Source organism: Typopeltis vanoorti, chromosome 17, assembly GCF_054136105.1.
Source record: "Typopeltis vanoorti isolate ZY-2024b chromosome 17, IOZ_Tvanoo_1.0, whole genome shotgun sequence".
NCBI classification, from domain to species: domain Eukaryota; kingdom Metazoa; phylum Arthropoda; class Arachnida; order Uropygi; family Thelyphonidae; genus Typopeltis; species Typopeltis vanoorti.
The window spans coordinates 110,575,422-110,597,808 of NC_143565.1; the positions used below are offsets into that span (position 1 = coordinate 110,575,422).

Consider the following 22,387-nt stretch of genomic DNA (forward strand, 5'->3'; position numbering starts at 1 on the left):
TCCCTTGCTCCACTGTCGTAAATTTTCTACACATGACTTACACTTTATTTGGAGCCCATGAATTGTCCTGATCTGCACGTTTTACGTCAAAGTATGCAAAGTACACTTTCTTAACGAAATCAGTGATATTTGTCCTTTGACTGAAAACAGTAAAGCTGCCACAAATGTAGCAGGAATCTACACTATCGACACAATTTCAAGTAGTAGACATGATGTATATTCTTCACTGCGGACTAACATGCAATTAACAAGACAAAAAAAAAAAAAAAAAACAGACTTTATTGAAACGTTATAAGTGCTCATCATACTTTCACAATCGATTAACGGTTGACTGATTTCGATCGTTCTTTGTCCGCTATGACGCATATATAGCATTCATTTGTTTTAGGCAGTTGTCATCGCCTACTTTTCATCACCTAAATGTATTAGGTCGGTTATCGCCCTCTCTCGCATTCAAAGCGCCAGTACGTGCAATTGCAGGTTCTTACGCATTTATTCGTTTACTAACAAGCGAGAACGGTGAGTGTTCCGATTCTGATCTGCACACCGCTTTGAATAATAGGCTATATCTTCGGGAATTTTTCGAATGTCTTGATAAAAAATTAGGAACAGATTTTTAAAAGTACATACTTTTAGAAAATAATATTAAAAAAGCGATTTTTTTTTATCCTCTAAATAGTACTGCCTTCTTAAAACTATCAAAAACTTACAAATTAGCAAAAAGAAAATGCCAGAGGAAAAACCTGACGTGATAGAGAAATGGGTTTGATATTTGAAATTAGCGCACCCAAATTAGTAAAAAAAACAAGTGTCAGATCATAATCAGCAGGGGAAAAAAAAATTTTTTTTTTTTTTTGGCCAGTGTAATTATTTTTCACATTATGTACAATATACATAATACTGTACTGTAAACACAAAAATAAATTAATACAAATGAAATTTACAAAATCAATTTTTAATCTATACTTGTGTTGGGTTGTGGATCGTCAGGGTCATGTTCTTGGGTTGAGGTAGGAAATGTTCTCTTCATGAGGAACATGCTGAGCTTTGTTTGAACAGTTTGTTTCTTTTTTCTTCATATATCTCACGATAACAACGCACAGCATCTTGAATGATACGTTCAACCTTTGTGAATCGTTCGACATCAGGGTCCACTGCTTCGAAACTGGCGAGGGCTTTATTCAGTTGCGAAAAAGAATCTGATAAACTCTTTGCAGTGAATTTCTTTTCTGGCTCCTCTTCTTCCTCTCTCGCTTTTTCTTCTGACACTCTCTGTGCTTCCAATTCAATCAACTCTTCATTCGAAAGTTCTTTTATTTCACAATCTAGCAACTCCTCTAAGTCTTCTATTTCACATTCTAATTTGATTTTTTTGTAAGTTTAACTATTTTTTCTGTAATCATTTCCAGTTCCTCTCCTTTTTCAAATCCTTCAAATGTATTCGCATAACATTTTACACTTTTTCCAAATTCCCAACATACAATTCTTTGTTACACATTCCCATGCGGTCGAAATATTCTTGATACACTGAAGAATGTTGTACTGCTTCCAAGTCTCGTAAAGATAAATCAGCATCAGAATCTATCTTGGATGGCTTGTGCGAATGTTGTTCTGAGGTAGTGAGCCTTGAATGCTGAAATAGCACCCTGATCCATGGGTTGAATGAGAGCGGTTGTTTTAAGTGGCATAAAACCACTCTAACATCATGTTGAAGGCCGTCCAGGGGCATTGTCCATAATCAATAAAATCTTGATACCTTTGCACAATATTCATGAGCCTGGGGAATAAAGCAGTTCATGAACGTCTTCAAACAGTGCTCGAGTCATACAAGCTTTAGGGTTTGAACGGTAGTAAATGGGCAGTGTGTGTGCTTGTTGATGTGCTTAAATGCACGAGGGTATTCTGAACGATAAACGGCTTCAGCATAAAACCCACTGCATTCCCACCAAGCAACAAAGTCAACTGATCTTTAAAAGCTTTGAATCCTGGCATCCTTTTTGCTTCTTGGTGTATGTACGTACGATTAGGCATGCGTTTCCATTGCAAGCCGGTTTCATCTACATTAAATATTTGTTCTGGTAGACAACCTTCTTCTTTGATTAAAGAGTCAAAACCAACAACGAATTTTTGGGCTTCATCTGTACTTCCTGCTTCTCCTGTGACACGTACATTATGTAAAGCAAATCTTTTTTTAAAAAAACGCTTAAACTATCCAGTACTAGCCTGAAAATCTTCTGCATAATCGTCTCCGGTGTGTGATTTTAAACTCTGAAACAGACTTCTAGCCTTCGCTTGCACTGTGCAAAGGCTCATGGGTGAATTTTTCTGTATAAAATCTTCCACCTACATAAACAACAATTTCTCCATTTCATGGATGGGTCCCTGTCGTTGTTTGGTTAAAACTGTAGACTTCATAGGTGCGGAACCTTTCACAGCTTCCGGAATTCTTTCGTTGCCCTTAACTATGTCGATAACGTGGAATGTGATAACTTCAAGTCACGTGCTATTCAATTTCTTTCCGCCTTCTTACTTCTGGATAACTTTCATTTTACAATCTAAATCAATAGTTTTCCTTGGCTTCTTAGCTGGCGTATCTGTAGATGAAAGCATTTTCCTTTTACTAGACGTTTTATGGGTAGTATTTCAGTAGAATTTGAATTAATACACCACACACAACAGATGCTTGAAAGCGAATGAGTGTATGTGAGAGATAGTTATCGTACGATAACTATCGTATCCTATAGTTATCGTACACGTAGCTGCCTGATTTATTATTAATTTATTCTTTTTTTTTTTTTTGTGGTCATAAGTGCGGACGGTCCTACCTAAGTCGACGACCAGGTATAATTAGATACTCTAACATAATGGAATAACTTACAATTAAATTTAAATCAAAGTAAAATTCAAAGACAAAACTAGAGTAAGGAACACACAAAATATTTTTTCTTGATCAAATGAGTTTATTTATTGTTACACAAAATGATCAATATGAACTACAGTTTATTTTCCACTTTTACTTGGTAGAATGATACCATCATACTGTAAAAAAAAATAAATAAATGTATATATAAGAACTACAAGTAAAAATAAAATAAAATAAAACATACATTAGATAATTATGTCATTACGAAAATTTGGGAAGGAAAATGAACTTCCTATGGATATTTCAGACAATACTTATGTGCTGCAGTTTAACCTTAACAGAGAAATTCTTAAATGGAGTTGATAAAATAAACTGCAGATGATTAATTACAACAGGGTATTACTCATTTTATCAGCTTGCTTAAAAATTGGCAGTTAAACATGTTTGACAAACAACAGCTCAGATATTATAGTCAAGGGAACAGATCTTGATGCCCATTTCGTTTGTTTTTGTAGATATAAAATGTTCTCTATCTGAACAGCATTATTGCATATACAGTTACAAACAAAATGATAATTTTGCAAGCACTTGTACTGTGATGAGAAAAAGACATTTGAATGTTTTTCCAACTTTCCAGCTTATACTATCAGCAAAATGTCAACAGGAGTTTTAGCCTTTCTCCATCAAAACAGCAGTTCATTTCTGTAGTGCAGCTTGAAGTGTTGGTTTCATTCTGAAATGATAGCTTAAATCTCGAAAAATATTTTCACTAGAGTAGAGAGATAATCTGCTTAACTTCTGTGCTATTTACTTACATCATGTCAACAACCAATATAGAAAATGTTGGTACAACATGACAAAATTTCATACAGGCTGGGGAATCGCCAGGTTAAACAAGGCGTCCGTTGTTTTTGGCAGGGAACCAGGGCAAACAGCGAAAAGTCAGCTATTGGAACAAATCTGAAAGCACACCACAACTCAACTTAACAACAGTTAGATCAGTACTATCAACATAAGAAGCCTGATGGCAAAGAAATGGAACTAGCTGAAGAATTAGATAAGTACCAGATCGACATAATAGGGGCAACTGAAACAAAAAAGACAAAAACTGGTGAGTTTTTATTAAGCAATAAATACAAAATGTTATACTCAGGAAATGACAATCAAGGAAAAGAAGGAGTAGCCATAGTATTCAACACAAATTGAATACTACTTGAATGGCATGCAGTCTGAAGTAGAGTCATGTGGGCAAATATGAGAATGGGGAACTGGACAATGAGACTTATTTGTGCCTATGGTCCCACAAAAGATTCTACTAAGGTAGAAGTGGAGGAATTTTTTGAGGCTTTAGAAAAAGCAACTGACACAATGAAAAAGGAAAAGTGGGTCCTTGTTGGGGATCTAAATAGCAGAGTAGGAAATGATTGTCAGGCATACAAAAATATTTTGGGAAAATTTGGAGAAAAGAGCAAAGCTAATAATAATGGCAAATACCTGTTGGATTTCTGCTCAGGACATGGACTGGTTATTACTAACACCATGTTCCAACATAAAAATGTGCACAAATTCACATGGAGAGAAGAGGCTAGGAATAAGAAAAGTCTCACTGACTATGTTATTGTTGATAGTGATGTTTTTTTCTCCCTGGTGCAGGACACCAGAGTGGACAGAGGATTTGAAATTGGAAGCAATCACTATTTAGTCTTGAGCAGGATAAAATTGAAATTCATATTGAAAAGAATAACATGTAAGAAAGTTTTAAAGCGAATAAAAGTCGAGCAGCTCTCAGATGTGAACTGTAGACTAAAATACATAAAGATTATTGAAGAAAAAATGAAAGAGTTTGAGAACAGGAATCAAACCTTGGAGATTCGGTGGCAAATTCTGAAGAAAACCCCGATTGATTCAGCCAGAGAGGCATGTGGTGAGGTTGTTTGCAAGGATAGAAAAATCAGAACTCCATGGTGGACACAGGAAGTTAAAGAAGAAAGCATATCAAAAGTTCCTAGCAAATAAGTCAGCTTTTGCTCTTAGAGAAAATACAGAGACAAATGTAAGAAAGTGAAACACTGTGTAAAACTAGCTAAACAAAAGTCATGGGAGGACTTTGGCAAGAACATTGAAAATAAATATCAAGAAGGTGGTAAGATATTCTGGAGGTGGTTGAAGAAGCATAGGAATGGAGGAAAGAGTACTGTAAAAGGAGTTAGAGATGATAAAGGGGTCATGAAAACAGGAGAAAAAGATATCCTTGAAGTATGGAGTAATTACTTTGAAAAACTGAAAAATGAAACAAGCAGTGATGACAGCACAGTGATAAAAAAACACTGACCAGGCATGCAGTCAGGAATACATATCCATACTTGAAGTAGAAAAAGCCATCAAAGGCTTGAAATGTGGAAAGGCAGCAGGAGTAGATGATATTCGCCCAGAAATGCCGAAATATGGTGGTATAAAAGTCTCACAGTGGCTGCACTGCATAGTTCAGAAAGTGTGGACAGAGGAACGAATTCCCAATGATTGGAGTAGAGCTCTCATAGTACCCATATATAAAAAGGGAAATAAAACTGAATGTGAGAATTAGAGGTATTTCCCTACTGAGTGTTCCTGGCAAGATCTATGCAAGTATATTTGAGAAACGATCGAGAAGAATTGTGGAAGAAAAGCTTGGTGAAGAACAAGCTGGATTCAGGCCAAATAGAGGCTGTCAGGATCAGATCTTCACTTTACAACAAATAGTTGAGAAAGCATGGGAATATAACAAAGATCTGTATTTAAGTTTTGTCGATCTAGAAAAGGCATATGACAAGGTGCCAAGAGAGAAGCTATTCAATACGCTGCAGTTATATGGTGTCAATGGGGCATTATATCAAGCAATACTTAGTCTTTATTTGAGTTGTAAGTCAGCAGTTAGAATTTAAGGAAGTACATTATCCCCTCTGTTATTCATTATCTATATGGATCACATTATGAAGGAAAGTGGTATTAAACATGATATCAGAATTGGAGATGTTAATGTCAGCTCTTTGCTTTATGCGGACAATGTTATACTTCTAAATAAATCCGCTACAAGTTTGCAAGATTCCCTGACTAAATTGAATAACTGTTGTAATAGATATGGTATGAAGGTCTGCATTAAAAAGACAAACAATGAAAATAGGTAGAATTGTTGAAAATGTCAACTGCGTTGTGAACGGGGAACCTGTGGAACAAGTAAAACATTTCAGTTACTTAGGCACGATTTTTAGTGTAGATGGTAAATTAAATATGGAAATAGACAACAGAATCAACAAAGCTAGTATGGTAGGAAGTCAACTGAATAAATTCATATGGAATAAGAGAGAAATTAGTCAGAACACTAAATTAGCTATACAAGACAGTGTTCAAACCAGTTTTAACTTATGGATCTGAGAGCTGGTTCAGAAGTAAAACACTTGATCAAAGACTAGAGTCCGCAGATATGATAGTCCTGAGAAATATTAGAGGCATGAACAGATGGCATCAATGGCAATATCATATTAAAAACGAGGATACAGGAAAGAACTTGACATTGTCAGCATCCAGGAATGCATTAGCAGAGCTAATCTCAGGTGGTATGGTCACTTGAACAGAATGGGCAAGGAAAGATTAGCAAAACAAGTGTTTTCTGTCAGGTTGGCAGGAAAACGACCCAGAGGACGACCATGATATAGGTTGATTGATATGGTACAAAGTGCCTTAGACGATAGAAATTTAAGATCTGATAATGTTCGAGTCTTGACAAGTAACAGACTGATTTGGAGGAAAATTGTAGATAGGAAGTTAGTAATGACGTAAATTTTCATGTAGTACTATCATATCCTGTACACCCCTTGGGGGTACATGTCAGGAAATTGATGATGTCACCACAGCTTTGCATTATGAGAGACTGCATTAACATGCAGAGAGTCAACCTGATTTTCCATAGAACCACCAAAACATATGAAACAGAATTGTCCAGAATGTCAATATACATTCAGTGATATTTCGGGGCACTATGACAAATGTCCTAGTCAACCAGGAAAAGCATCTCCACCTCGTAACACCACTACCTGAATACCTCGTAACACCACTAATGTGTTCCTTGGGAGTCACCATATTTAAACATACCCCACCCCCCCTCACACCACCCTAAAAAGTGCATTCTGATTTGAGACTTCATGCCATACTTTTCACACTGTACTGCCCAAACACAGCACATGTCCTGCATCAAACAAGTTGAACAAAGTATTGTTTGGTGTAAATGTATGGCTAAAATGGAACAACCTATCATGAAATTAAAGTTATGTAGTTCAGTACATAATTCTTTATAATTCTACAGCTGCCTGACAGGAGTTACTTATAACCCTTTCTCAGAATTCTTCTATCCTTTACAGCCACTTTATGTGGCCTGACCATTTCTCCCTATTTAAATGGTCTAATTATAATTTTTTGGATGAACAGTAGGGAACAAGAAAGACACTGCTGTATGACCAAACAGAACATACAAGACCATATATCTTTACCAGTATAAAATTTACCAGTACAAGCAGATTATATATGTATAATTATATCAGATAAAACAGCACAATAATGTATAATGCTATGTGAACCTGTGATCCCAGAATGTAATAACCCCATCTTATGGTAACCATAAATAACCATTAGTGTGGTTTGTGAAACTGAATTGGTATTCATGGAAGAGCTATATGTAATTTTTCAATCTATTATAATCTTGGTTAACAGATGCAATCTCAAGATACTGAAACTTATTAGTTATTTAACCACGAATCTAGCCTGGACATGCATATAAGTCCATGATTACTTGGATGCAAAGTGTCCAGTAAGTCAATATAACTTTTGGATAAGTGCCTCTATAGCACAAATGGAAGAATGATGGTATCAGGCCATCCTAAATGTAGTTTTTAGCATTAAGTTTTGAAAGGATATAAGATAAAGCACTTGCTAATTTAATCAAGTATATATTCTCCATTTGAAGCAATAATGCTCTTCCAACATTGTGAAAGCTTCATAATGCCATTTCCATAGAATTCAGGAGGTTTGGAGGCAAAGAAGTCACATAGACTCAATTTCATTGCCTATAATGTATTGTACTGTTTTTCATTAATGAAATGTTGCAAAATTTGAAATAAGTGATAATCTGAAGGTGCAAGATCAGGAGAATACGGAGGATGTGGAAGCTTTTTCCAGCCAAGTTCCTCAAACTTGGTACAGGTGATTCTTGCACCACAAGTGTATGCATTATCATGGTGAAAAACAACACTTTCAGTTTTTCAGTGAATCAATCGAGTTGTTCACTGTACCTTATCTGTGATTGTTTGGTTTTGTGGTAAGAGTTCAGTGTATAATACCAGCCATATCCCACCAAATGCTTAACAAAATCTTCAGAGGATCTTGTTTTGACTGAGATTTAGCCTGTTTCCCTGAATGGACCCACTGCCTTTGGCAATTAATATTCTTGTAAAGTATCCACTTTTCAACCCCAGTGACCACACGACTCAAAAATAGAGACTGAACCTCTCGAGAATCATCAACATCTGCACTCAAAACCTCTCCGTGCAGATGTTGACACGCACCCTTCAACTGTTGTTCATCAGTTTGTGAGGAACCCACTTGATGAGCTTAAACACTATTCCAAGTTCTTGCAAATGGTGATGGATGGTTGATGATGATGAATTAAGATGTTTTTCTAAATCTTCAACAGTTGCATTGGCATTTCCTGCAACAGGGGCTTCCAGCATATCATTATTGAGAGAGACAGGGTGCCCAGAGTGAGGGGGGGGGGGGTCTTTCAAGCTAAAATCCCCTTGTCAAAAGTTTCGGAACCATCATTGGCGCTTTTGCACATTCAAAACATTGTCATACACTTCTTGCACACTTTTACAGTGTTACCAGCATTGTTGCATTTTTTTTTTTTTTTTAAAAAACAAATAATGCATGATGTGCCTAATGTCCTCTTCATTGACCTCCATACTAATAGTTATTTAAACGGTAATTTTTGTGTGATGTTCTTGCAATGAAAATTTCTTTAAAATGAGGCCCTCCCAGCTTGGAGATAATTATAAAGCTCTAAAATTTTGTGTTTAGACAAGCTGAGACAAGTATGAACAAGTACAGTATAAAAAAAAAACATTACTTTTGGCATGACCTGATTTGCACCCTTCGATGGGAAGGGCTGGAGTTCGATTCACCGTGCCAAGAGGAATCTTTATATGGACATTTTTAATTGTTAGGTGAGTTAGCCAACTTAATTGGAAGTAGCAGGGTTTTTCATCATATGGACAAATCAGCAATAAAACAAATGCAATTTACAGGCAAAAATACTGTTGTTGGTGAGGATGGGTGGCAGATGACGATGATGATAGCTGTGTATAATAGACGAATTAAATAGTAGAGAAAGGCAGTCGTGTGTGTGTGTAGCTGAGTCGAGTGCCTTCCTACAATGAGTCCTTGAACTCTTTGGAGGTGTCATATATATAATATTACATTATTATTAAAAAACAAAACAAAAAAAATATCAAACATGGATACGAAGCATATACTTTTGTTATACTTGATCTATATGGTCAGTTGGGTGGTTAATGATTGCTTGAAGAAACACTTGGGAAAGGACTATTTGTCAATGTTTTCCTAATACTAAATTTTTGTGCTGGCAGGTGATTTATCGATAGTTTCCTGCAGACAAGACTCTACAAAGTTGCATTTAATTAAATGACCATAGAAAGAATTTTTTCCAATAGCAAAAATTTATCAGTGAATACCACAGTACTTAATTTAGTGGCTGATTTTAAACCAGCATTATTCTAGTTTTTCATAAGTACTAACAAGTTTTTTCTGTCCTATAATACAATAAAACGGCAATTATCCAGGGCTAAATTATCCATGGAATTGAATTACCTGTGGTCCCCATGTGGAACATATAATTTTAATTTTTTTTAAAAATACTACTGTAAGTAAATGCATAAAATATCAGAAGTCATTGCAGCATATTTTAAATAACATTGAATGTATATGAAAAATGAAACAAAAAATGCTATAAAGAAAAACAAAAATCAGTTTTGTATTTACATACTACAAGAATATCGATGTCATTTTTTTACAAGTTTTTTTTTATGTATTTATCCCAATAAAACAATTTGGATTAACTGTTGATTTTCAATTATCCAGGTTGTAGCATCCCCCAGTTTTTTTTCTTGGTGAAATTGACCCCCCCCCCCACTTTTTTTTTTTTTTTTTAAAAAGACCACAATGTATTTAATGAAGATTTCATTAAATATTCATAAAATTCACTATTCCAATGGCTCCTAGTATTTGCTATAGCAAGAGTAGAATGCATTAAAGGACAAGACACTGCTAATGGCTACTGTTTTGTTTTTTTCATTAATTTTCCAAGTGTAATGAATTTACTACTTAGCTTTGCTAGCTAATAAGAGAAATAGTTTATTAGGGTATAGTTTGATATGGTGAATTTTCTTTAGAATGACAATCAATGTGCCTATGGTACTGAAGTAAGGGCTTATTAATTGGTTATAGTGAACAAGGTAGTAGAGCCAACTATATATTAATATTTAATCGGCTCTAGTATTCCATGCAAAACTGAAAAGTCTCATGCTATATTTATTATCATTAAGAGAGACTTCCAAGGAGTCAGGGGCTAATTGAGAGAGGCCACATACTTATTCTTGAATTTATTCACACTGCTTGCACACCTAACATTAAACAGCAATCCATTCCAATAATGCACACTACAAGAGAGAAAAATCTAGCCCCCACACCTTTCTTACTGTATTCATTCTCAGCTTTCCAAGATGCCCTTGTCCTTTCTCCACCCTCCATAAATTGAAAGCCTGTATTACCTTTTCAGAAGTTTATGTCTCAATCATATCACTTCTCTTTCTCCTATTTGCTAGTGTCTGCAGTCTACAAATTCTCAATGTCTTCATAATCAGTATTCCACAATCCTGAGCACACACTCCAATATATCAGAATCACAACAGAAACCAAGAGACCAGACCTGTGCACAATAGTCCAAGTGAGGGCATAGCAAGGCCTTGTAAAGAGGCAAAACAACATCCTTATCTTTACATGTGCATGTTCGTTTCTGCATTGCAATTCATCATTAGTTTTTTTTAGCATAATTCCACTAATATAATACAATATTGAATATCTAATCACGTCAAAGTGAATGACTATACATTTACTGACATCCATTTTCCCATGCCCACAATCCCAGCCTATTCAAATCATACTGCAAGTACTGCATATCAGCAGCATTCCTGATTATCCTACCTATCTTTGCATCATCAGCAAATAGCTGTATGTTGCTGTCAAATCCTTCCCAATATCATTAATGTACAGATTGAATAATGGACAAACAATGATCCTTGTGGTACACCATTGCTTACCTTAAATCTTGCAGACTCGCATCTCCCATATACCATTTTGATGTCAGTCAACCATCCTCTTATCCACGCTAATATTCTATAACCCAAACCCATATTCTCCAATTTATGCAAGTCTTCCATGCTACATCCTGTCATAGCAAAATCAAAAAGAATCATGATGTATCCATTCCCCTTGTCTAGTTCAATGATAACATTATTATACAATGTGAGCAAGTTGCTAAAACATTACTTTCCCTTAGTAAACCCATGCTGTTCTTCACAAAACAGATTCACTGTCAACACATCTCTGAATGTGAGCCTAACCAATTTTTTCCAAAATCTTCATCACCACCCATGAGATACTGATTGATCGATAGTTGACTACACGTCTCTGCACCACATTGTGCAATGGGATTACTATACATTCCTATGGAATCTTTGCTGTTCTGAGACTCAAATTATGTAGCCTGGTTAAAGGAATAGCCAGTTCAGTTGAACTCTTTTAGCACTTGTGCTGATATCCCAATCAATCCCTATTGCTGAATTCTTATTCAGCTTGTGTAACAACTCTAATACCTCCACTTCATATACCTAGTTTCTTCATCCAGTGAAGAGATAGCAGTAAACTCAATGTTGTATACACCAGGTTAATAGCTTTTAGCAAAATGGGCACTCATTAGTTGAACAACCTCTTCTGCATCTGTCACCTTCAAACTATCTGCATTCAGTAGTTATTCTTTCGCTTAGTTACAGCATGTCGATAGAATTCTTGTGGGTTGTCTTTGCTTTCCGTACAACACCAGCAACTCTTCCAGACTGCTGCTTATAATTTTCATAAATGAAATCATCCTTATGCACACAGTATTCCTTCCACATCATCCTTTTCTTACGAATCTCTTGCTTAAGAATTTGATTCCTACCATATTCTTTGAAATCTACAGACAAATTTAGATTTTGCATCATTTATGTATTTGTTAAATGCCTCCCATGCACTGCCAATATTCTTCTCACCCATTAATCGATACCATTCTGCTGACATTAGTATAATCCTCAGTTGGTCATAATTTCCTGCTTTGTAGTTCAGCATGTAACCATTTCTGAATGGAACAATGATAAACTTAGTCACTTCTCAAGTGAGTACCACATGATCACTATCACCAACAGAACGAAGAATAGTTACATCTTTAACTGAAATGCCCTGGCACTATAATCAAATCTGACCATGAGTTCCTTCTGCCACATGCTGCTTGAGAAAATTGTCTCACATCAGCTCAATAAATTTGGTTTCATTCTTCTCATGAGACTTTACTGTTAGCCAATCAATATTTGGATAATTAGTCTCCCATTATTACTCTCTTTGTGGCCATTGCCTCTATTTGGTGATGCATTTCTTCATGACTAGCAACTGATTCCCCCAGGTCCGTAACAATACCCCACTAATGTTTGATCATGTTAGATTCCACCTCACACCAGATAGCTTCAAACTCAATGCCACATGAAATACCATAAGTAATCTGATATCATTAGTAGCATGTCCCCTCCTCTCCCATCCTTCCTAAAAATACTGCACCCTTTACACTCAATATCAGTTAGTATGTCTAATTCTGATAGTCAGGTTGCACCAATGCCTACTTCAACCTTTTAGACAGGTAAAATGTAAGATAAGTAATTGTCAAGGAAACAACTTATGCCACTTAAAATCTCCAACTTCAATAAGCAAAATGATCATCAAGCAACGAAGCATTATCACTTAAGTTGTTTAATTAATGTTTTAATGATTCCAAAAGAAAATGGTTTTAGAAATATCAAAACAACCTATGCAATTTGATACCCTATTACAGGTTTTACTACTCAGTCAATGAGACAGTAAGATTTAGCATCAAATCACACCAAGTAATAACAGAATGAATTACTTCCTTTAAATATAATATCTAAAGTGAGGGAAACATACCTTCTGTTGGAACCATTTAATAGCTTCTTCCTTGGTTAACCGATGGTTTGCCCCAATAACACCTTTCCTACGTCTTCTATATGCAACATTAAACCCTGGTCTCCCAAGGACAACATAAAAGTCTAGCCCATAGATACCAATAGTTGGATCATACTTTATACCCAGATCTATATGTTCCTGAATACCAAATCCAAAGTTGCCTGTATCTGAAAAGTTGTCTTTCTTCAATTCATATTCTCGTACCTGAAAAATACAATCATAATATAAAACAACTGTCTGTAAGAAACAAATAACCAATAAGAGAAATCCTGAAATCTTTCAGGATTTCCTGATCAGAAAATGCATGCTAAACTAAATGTAAATACTACAATAATCTATAGTAACCAACTGTCACATAATTTTTTTCTCTCTTTTCTGTTTCAGTTAAAAGCTGCTAATAGCAGTATTGTATTTTACTGTATATACACATTTCATTAAAAAAAAAAAAAATCAGCTAACGCCTTTTTATTCCCATATAGGAAGTAGGCGAGACCATTTTAGCCCTATATAACTTTTGGAGACTGAGTAGACAGTTCAATCTCCACTGGTAACCAATCAGAGATAGCTGGCACAAGGCTATCACTAATTAAATAGCCTACAGTGAAGACACGGCTCAACATGCCACCATTTCCTGGTTCCTAACCCTAACACAATATTTTAATGTCTGAAATAGTGTGGGTTCTACGGTTGATTTTCTTGAGTTTACAGGATGAAAAACCAGTTTCTGGAAGAAAAAACCTGCTTGTCCGTGCCAGAGATCGACTAACTCAGGAATCGGTCAAAACAAGGCTTAGTAAAAGTTCCTCTAGTTATGGACTAGACTTGAACACTAAGTCTATCTTCGGGCAGTTTAGCACTGAGGACTGCAAACACCACTTCCACTGAGCTACACAGGCTCTTAGTAGATACTGTATATACATATTTCATTTACTATAAATGATTTAGTTTTGGGCAGGATAAAACTGAATTTCATATTGAAAAGGTATAAAGTTTTAAACGAATCAAAGTTAAATGGCTTTCAGATATGAACTGTAGACTAAAATACACAAACATTATTCAAGAAAAATGGAGAATTTGAAAATAAGAATTAGACCTTTGGAAATTTAGTGGCAAACCCTGAAGAAAACATTGATTTGGCCAAAGAGGCATGTGGTTGGATTGTATCCATTGTATCAGAACTCCATGGTAAACTCAGAAAGTTAAAGAGGCAGTCAAGGAAAAAAAAGCATATCAAAAGTTCCTGACAAATAAGTCAGTTTGTACTCTTAGAGAATACAGACAAATAACAACTAGTTAAACAAAAGTCATGGAAGACTGGTAAGAACATAAAAAATAAATATCAGGAAGGTAGCAAAATACCTAGAAGCTATTAAAATAGCTTACAAACAGAGGAAAGGGTGCTGTAAAAGGAATCGGATGATACAGGTCACATGAAACTGGAAATAAAGATATCCTTGATATGTATGGAGTAATTACTCTGAATGACTGCTAAATGAAACAAGTGACACCACTATATAAAACACAAAATAGGTATACAATCAGGAATACATGTCAATAATTGAAGTAGCAAAAGCCATCAAAAAACTGAAATGTAAAAAGCAGCTTGGGTAGATTATATTTGACTAGAAATGCTCAAGTATGGAGATATAAGTTTTATAGTAGCTGAATTGCATAATTTGGAAGTTCTAGAGAGATAGTCAAATTCCAGATGACTGGAGTACCCACCTATGAAAAGAAAAATAAACCTGAATGTGAGAAATACAGAGGTATTTCCCTACTTCCTGGTAAGGTTTATGTGAATATGCTTAAGAAATGGCTAACAAGGACTGTGGAAGGGAAGCTTGCCAAAGAACAAGCTGGATGTCACTTGTTAGAATCAGTTTTTCACTTTAAGACAAAGAGTTGAGAAATCATGGGAATATAACAAGGATCTGTATAAGTTTTATAGATCTGGAAATGGAATATGACTGAGTACGAAGAGGAAAACTCTTCAAATCACTACAGTGATATGGTGTCAATGGAACATAATATCAAGCAATATATAGTCTCTGAGTTGCAAGTCATTAGTCAAAATTGAAGGTGCTAAAAGATGGTTCAATGTTAAATCAGGTGTGCAACAAGGATGTACATTATCCCCTTGTTATTCATCATCTATACTGGTCATGAAGGAAAGTGGTATTAAACCTGATACCAAAATCTCAGCTTTTTAGTTTATGCAGATGATGTTATACTCCTAAGCAAATCCAATGCAAGATTCCCTAACTAAAATTTTAGTGAAGATAGCAAATTAAATGTAGAAGCAGACAACACAATTAGCAAAGTTGGTATGGGATGAAGTCTAATAAATAAATTTATATGGAATAAAAAAGAAATTAGTCAAAACACTAAATTAGCTGTATACAAGACGGTGTTTAAACCAATTTAACTTATGGATCTGAGAGTTAGATTAGAAATAAAACACTTAATCAAAGACTGGAGACATCAGATATGAGTTCTGAGAAAGATTAGTGGAGTGAACAGATGGCATCAATGGAAGTATTGCATTCAAAATAAGAATATTAGGAAAAAACTTGCCATTGTTAGCATTCAGGAATGTCAGAAATATAAGATCTGATAATATTATAGTCTTGACAGACCAGATTAATTTTGCAGAAAATTGTTGATAGAAAGTGAGTAATGATGTAACTTTTCATGCAGTACTATCATAATATCCTATACACCCTGTGAAGGTATGTACAGGATATTATGATAGTACTATATGAAAGTTACATCATTATTCACTTCCTATCATCACAGGGATTTTTTTATTAAAAAGGTCTAGCACCTTTTGACTACTTGTATGAGATATTGTTATAACGTTCTGTATTTCTATTATGAATTTCTCAACCCCGCTTGGTCTTTTTTGTTCTTTGGTTAAATTTCATGAAATGTCACAAATAGTCAACTGCTACCATTTACAGGAATACCTTGTATAGTATAGTGCGGTTTTGAACAACACGGTTTTCATTATTACACTAACATTGTCAACACTGACCGGCGAGTGCCGCAAGTGACAGCCGAGAGCCACGTTTATGCAGTAGTTATTCGATCGGCTCTCTTGTAGACACGTTCTTTCCCCGCGGCATTTTATGATTTACGTAAATATTAGTATTTAATATTTGTTTTATTATTTAAGTATGAGTGAAAAGAGACAAAACAAAGACACTGTTGGAGTAACATAAAAACGCAAGTGGCTGACATTAGAGAAGAAACTTGAAATTATAAAATGTCACGAGAATGGCGCTTCGCTTGCTAAAATAGCACGTGAGAATTCAATGAATGAGTCATCTGTACGAACAATTATTCAGAGCAAAGAAAAGATTAAACAACATGGAACGAGCACCGATTCTTATATGTCAAAAGTGATCACAAAAAATCGATCTTCTACAATGGAAAATATGGAACACCTTCTAATGATCTGGATTGAAGATTGTAATCAGGAAAAGATTCCTTTCAGTAAAATGATAATCGGCAAAAGCAACAAGTCTATATGACAAAATAAAAGTGAAAATGAAGGAGGTACAACCAATGAAACCTTTATAGCAAGTCGCAGGTGGTTCTACAATTTCAAAAAGCGTATGGGACTCCATAACGTAAGAATTCAAGGGTGCAAGTGCTGACACTAAAACTGCAGAATTATTTCCCAATGGATTAAAGGAGCTTATTGAGAAGGCTACAAGACCGCGCGGTTAGCCTAGTGGCTTTGCGCTTCGCAACCAAATGCCTGGGGAAGGAGTGTCCCAGGTTCGATTCCCGTTGTAGACGTGAGGAATTTGAGGATCTTCCTCAGGCATAGCCAAGTTAGCCGGTCTTGGGCGCGGTCAGTAGGGTTTTTTCCACCAGTTTATCTGGTGTTTTTCATCCCACAAGCAGGCAAACCGGCCCCGTGAACATTCGCCTCTACAGTCAAAAAATATATATCCCCCCCCCCCCCCTCAGCGGCAGACCAGGCGACGGGTCGGTTGGGAGTAGTACTAACAAGAAGTCGCATCTAAGTAACACGCGGACCCTGCATAGGAAGCAGGAATAACGTGTAGAAGAAGAAGAAGATTGAGAAGGAAGGCTACACAGATGATCAAATTTTTAACACTGACGAGACTGGCTTGTTCTGGAAAAGAATGCAGTCATGCACATTTCTAGCAGAGAAGGAAAAAACACAAGCTGGGTATAAAGTGTCAAAAGACCGATTGACACTTTTACTAGGAGGTAATGCATCAGGTGATTTAAAATTGAAGCCACTGATAGTGTACAGAGCAGAAAACCCAAGAGCTCTTAAGGGACAAAGAACAATTTACCTGTTCATTGGCGTTCGAATAAAAAAGCATGGGCGACTTGTTTAATTTTCAAAGACTAGTTTAAAACTTGTTTTTGCCCTGAAGTTAAACGCTATTGTAAAAACAATGATATTCCTTTCAAAATTTTACTTTTATTAGACAATGTGCCAGGCTATCCAACTCTATTGGCTGGCTTAGATGAAAATGTCAAGATTCATTTTTTCCCTCCAAACACAACATCAATTCTGCAGCCGATGGATCAAGCCATTATCTCCACTTTCAAGGCTTACTATTTAAGACGAACTTTTGCTCAAGCTATTAAAAGCTGTAACAGAAGAAGATTCTTGGACTTTGAGTGAATTTTGGAAGAAATTTAACATAAAAGATGCTATTAAAAATATTTATGAATCTTGGCAAGAGGTGACTCAAAGCAACATGAGAGCCATATGGCATAATATCTTGCCGCATTGTTCAAAGGACTTTTTGCCTTTGCAACACAGAAAGAGGAAATCTCAACAGAAATTGTGTAGATGGGCAAAGATCTTGGTTTTACAAGTTTAGATTGTAACAATGTGAAGGAATGTATTGATTCTCATTCGAATGATCTGGATGATGAAACCCTTTCGGAGTTGGAACAATAACGAGCCTATGAAGCAGAAGAAAACAAAGATGACCCCCACTGATATCATGGTTGAAGAATTTTCCTTTGCTGACCTTTCAACTTTTGTGAGAAAAATCGACGAAGCTTCTGACTTTCTCATAAATGCCAACCCAAATTTGGAAAGAAGCATCAAAGTGAGACAAAGTCTCAATAATGCCATCAAATGCTACAGAGATCTAGTACTTGAAGAGACAAAGATGGTTCAACAAACATTAAGACTACTTTAGCAAAAAGTAAATTACTGTATGCTAAAATTAAAGCAATATTTGTTTTGTTTTCTACAACTTTTATATCAGTTTAAAAGGATTTTGTTTGTTATTTAGTTAATAAAAATAATTTTTTTTTCATTTTTGAAAATTTTTATTATCCTAAATTTTTGTAATAAACAAATTGAATACCTTTATAAACAGACCCCGAACGTGGTTTTGCATAACGCGGACGCTTCTTGTAACCAACTAACCGCACTATACAAGGTATTCCTGTATAAAGTTCTAGTAGATCTTATGTTCTCACGCTCTATAATCTAACAAATTCATCTGTTTCACGACTGCACCAGTTAGACTACGTATTGAGTGCGAAATTATAAGATTTTAAACTAAACACAAAGCAGATATTGTTAGGCATTCCCCACTTATGTTAATCTTTACTTTTAATTAGTCGTGGCTTGATTATTGATCACTTAAACTTTATCTTATGCAGGTTCGAAATTTTTAGGATAGTGCATTGACAAAATCAGTCCAGTGTGTAGTTCACAAACCATTCAACTAAAAAAGGAATATTTACACAGTTTGATTCACATTAATATATACATGTTATTTTCAATTCTTCCTAATTCAATCTTAGTTCTAATTTTCTTCCTTTAAAGCTAAATGACAATCTAGAATATCCTACCAGTCATATATATACACAAATTAACAATATAGCATACCTTGAGTAAGCTTAATTCAATATCAATTTATATTTGTACATGTTATTGTACCTATTAACAGATATACTTGATGTATATTCTTGTTCAGAATAATCACACACATAAGTATTTACAATTCTTGTTCAGAACTGCCTTTTACATGAATCTTTTGTTCACACTAAAGTGCTAATTTTACTCTCCTTTCATTCTTCTGGCTCATTCCTGATTTCCTGCCAAATTTCTTCTTTGTCTGAGTCAATTATTCTATGCCGTTTAGGACCCTTAGCATGGTGGCAATGTGCAGCTCTTTTCTAGTGGGACATTCTGACAATTGGCAGAATACTTCTTGTGGCAGTGGATCCAGGTAGGAGACTTGGAAAACTAAGAACCTACGATGCTTCTCTTTCGATTACTGACAATGAACCTCATGTAGCAGAGGACCAAGGTAAGAGAAGAATGAGAACCCTAAGACAAAACCCTTCTTGACGTTTCACCTTATAAAGGCCTGGGCTTCCATGTATGCATGCGCACATCTCTCAAAACTTCCACATATGGTCATGTATGGATATCCAAAGAATGATGTCATGCATCTTTTGTAACTGCCATCTATGGACATGAGTTAACAGCATTACATAATGACGTCATGTACATTATTTTAACAAAGGCTGATGGTTTAGTTATTACAAATACAAGATTATTACAGACATTTCTTTAAGTGCAATCTCCTTAGAAAAACATGTAAAAGCAAACATGATAAGTTACATATCATGAGAGATTTTACAATATGACTTCTGCATTACTTCAACATTGATATCTCTCCCAGGTCTGGCGCCCACTGATGAGACGTCAATAAAGATCGAAACCAGTGTGGATAGTGGACCTTCCAATTATGCATAGCATTTTACACATCCAAAAGGGTGTGTGTGCTTTGCATATAGGATACAACCTAAAGCAAGTGATATGAAGTCACTAACCACTATATACAAGTAGCTCAGACATGAATATATTTCATGCACAAAACATTGTTTTTTCTTCCTTGGGTAAAGGATTAAAAACAAGTATATAATTATTAGTGTCTTTAACCAAGATATCTTTTTTAACACATTGAAAAAGCAATTGAGATTTAAGTCACAAGACTCAAATTTTGTGCACGCTACAAAAGTTGCTACAGATTTTAAAAAATGTTCATGAATGCTGCAAAAATTTACAAAAAAGAAGACTGCCTTATAAACAAACAATTTATAATTTACTTAACTTTTAAAGGCTATGTTTTCAAACTTTGACTTTTTCTGTAAAAATAAAATAATAAAGTTTGTATTTAATTGGATAAATGATCATTACTTAAGCATGAACTATTGTTTTGACCTTTATTTAACATTACTACGGTAAAATTTCATTGTTAAAAACATACCCCCCATTTGCAACATTATATCTATGTGAAATAAATTCCCAATTTAGGGAGCTCAGTAGGAATGAATTAACTCACGTTGGGAACTACCAGTATGTACAAAATTAATAAAAAGAGAAGAAAAAAAATTCTAAGTCTATCCACAGTACAAAACTACTATAGGTTTGCAAGAACCTTTCATAGTGGGAGCCAAAATTCAGTAATGATAAATTCAGATGGCATTACTGATTTAAAAGAAACTGCACCCTGATAGAATATGAATGTTTTAAAATTATTCACCTCTTTAAGAAACAAAGTTCAGACTAAAACATTTTCAAGAGCATTTAAAGGATATTTGGATGGAGGGGATGCTAATTTCAAATTTCTCATAGAAAATTTACTATGGACATAAAATTTTAGATGCAACTTAAACAAAATCTTAATTCCTTCATTGACATTTCTTGCAGACAACTATTATCATGTCTATCACATGTCATATGAGAAGTGATGAACATGAAAAAAGGTTTCACACCAAAGATATCTATGTAAGAAAAAAAAAAGATATTAGCAATTAAGATATTAGCACCTGTAGCACAAATAACAAAAAAAGATATTAGCACCTGTTCGATGCATCCCTTAAACAGCAATTCCCAGTCTCAAAAAAAAAACAAAAAAACTTGTTTCTATTTGAGCATCCTTTGTTCAAATCTCTGTCAAGTGACAAACTATATTTGATGATACACTTATTTCATCATCCTAATCTCCAGCACCAGGTATGACTACAGCAGTTGATGTAGCTGAATGCTGCTTATTCAATGAGCAGCAGTCAAATAATACCTTTATAATGATATGGCTAACAGAGAACAAGCAGCAATTGAATACCTTAATATATTCAGCTGTATGTATTTATAAGAAGCCTTTCTCCTAGTTTGAGTAATTTTTAAACAAGTTTGTGTGAAATAATTGGTTCACACGTAAGTATACACCCTACATTCTAGCCCATTATAACTTAAATTAAATCAGATCTTGAACAAAAATCATGATATTAATCATAATAGTTAAGTATGAAAATTGTTAAGGATTCCATCATTTCATAGTTCAAAAAATAACATGTACAAACTAAAGTCATACATTAAAAGTTGTTTCTCTTAAAAAGTAACACACCTAGTACGTTCTGTAGGTATGGGTTGCACAGAGAAAAGTTGATATAGGCACAAATAACAAAACAGAATGAAAATATTACAAGACATCCTGCCCATAATGTGCCAATGATATTTCCAAACGATGGAAGTTGTTTTCCTTAGTCATGCTATGAATTATATATTTGGTTTAATCCTTTATCCAAGTATAAGCAAACAAAGTTTACGCCTGAAGTAATTTCACGACTGGGGCAACTTGTAGCAAAGGTGGTATGATTTCACATCACTTGCCTCAGTATCCCATAACAAAACATCTCCTTGCAGACATGTATAATGCATGCATTAAGGAAAGGGTCACTACCCAGACCGGTTTTGACCTTCACCGAGGTCTCATCAGTGGGAGCCAGACCCAGAGACGGTGATACCCAAGTGGAAGTAACGCAGAAGTCATATTTCCATATACAAGTTGCCAATATTTAAGATAGTATAAAGACAGCAAATATTTTGTTCAGTTATATGACAAGATACATCCTTGATTTCATATATTTTATCCACACCAAGTATCAAAATGGTGTCACCATATTATTCTGGATTAGAGATAGTTGTAGCAAGCTTTTTTTTTTCAATGGATTTGAAAAGATAGATACTAACACATGCTATATGCCTGTTTTCAACCATATTTCATCTAAGCATAAACAAATAAAAGATGGCACATAAAATATCTT

The 22,387-nt window shown here is 35.1% G+C and overlaps 1 protein-coding gene across 1 annotated transcript in view; it reads right to left on the minus strand.

Moving 5' to 3' along the window:
* Window positions 1–2,939: 2,939 nt before the first annotated feature.
* The window catches only part of RpL11 (ribosomal protein L11), a 75,700-nt gene continuing 56,252 nt past the window's right edge, over window positions 2,940–22,387 (minus strand). Inside the window, exons 4-5 of the mRNA XM_090406830.1 lie at window positions 13,217–13,459; window positions 2,940–3,039 (exon numbers count right to left, since the gene is read on the minus strand). Of these exons, the coding sequence (XP_090262956.1) occupies window positions 3,001–3,039; window positions 13,217–13,459 (282 nt within the window). The 3' untranslated portion in view covers window positions 2,940–3,000. The remainder of the gene's footprint in view (window positions 3,040–13,216; window positions 13,460–22,387) is intronic.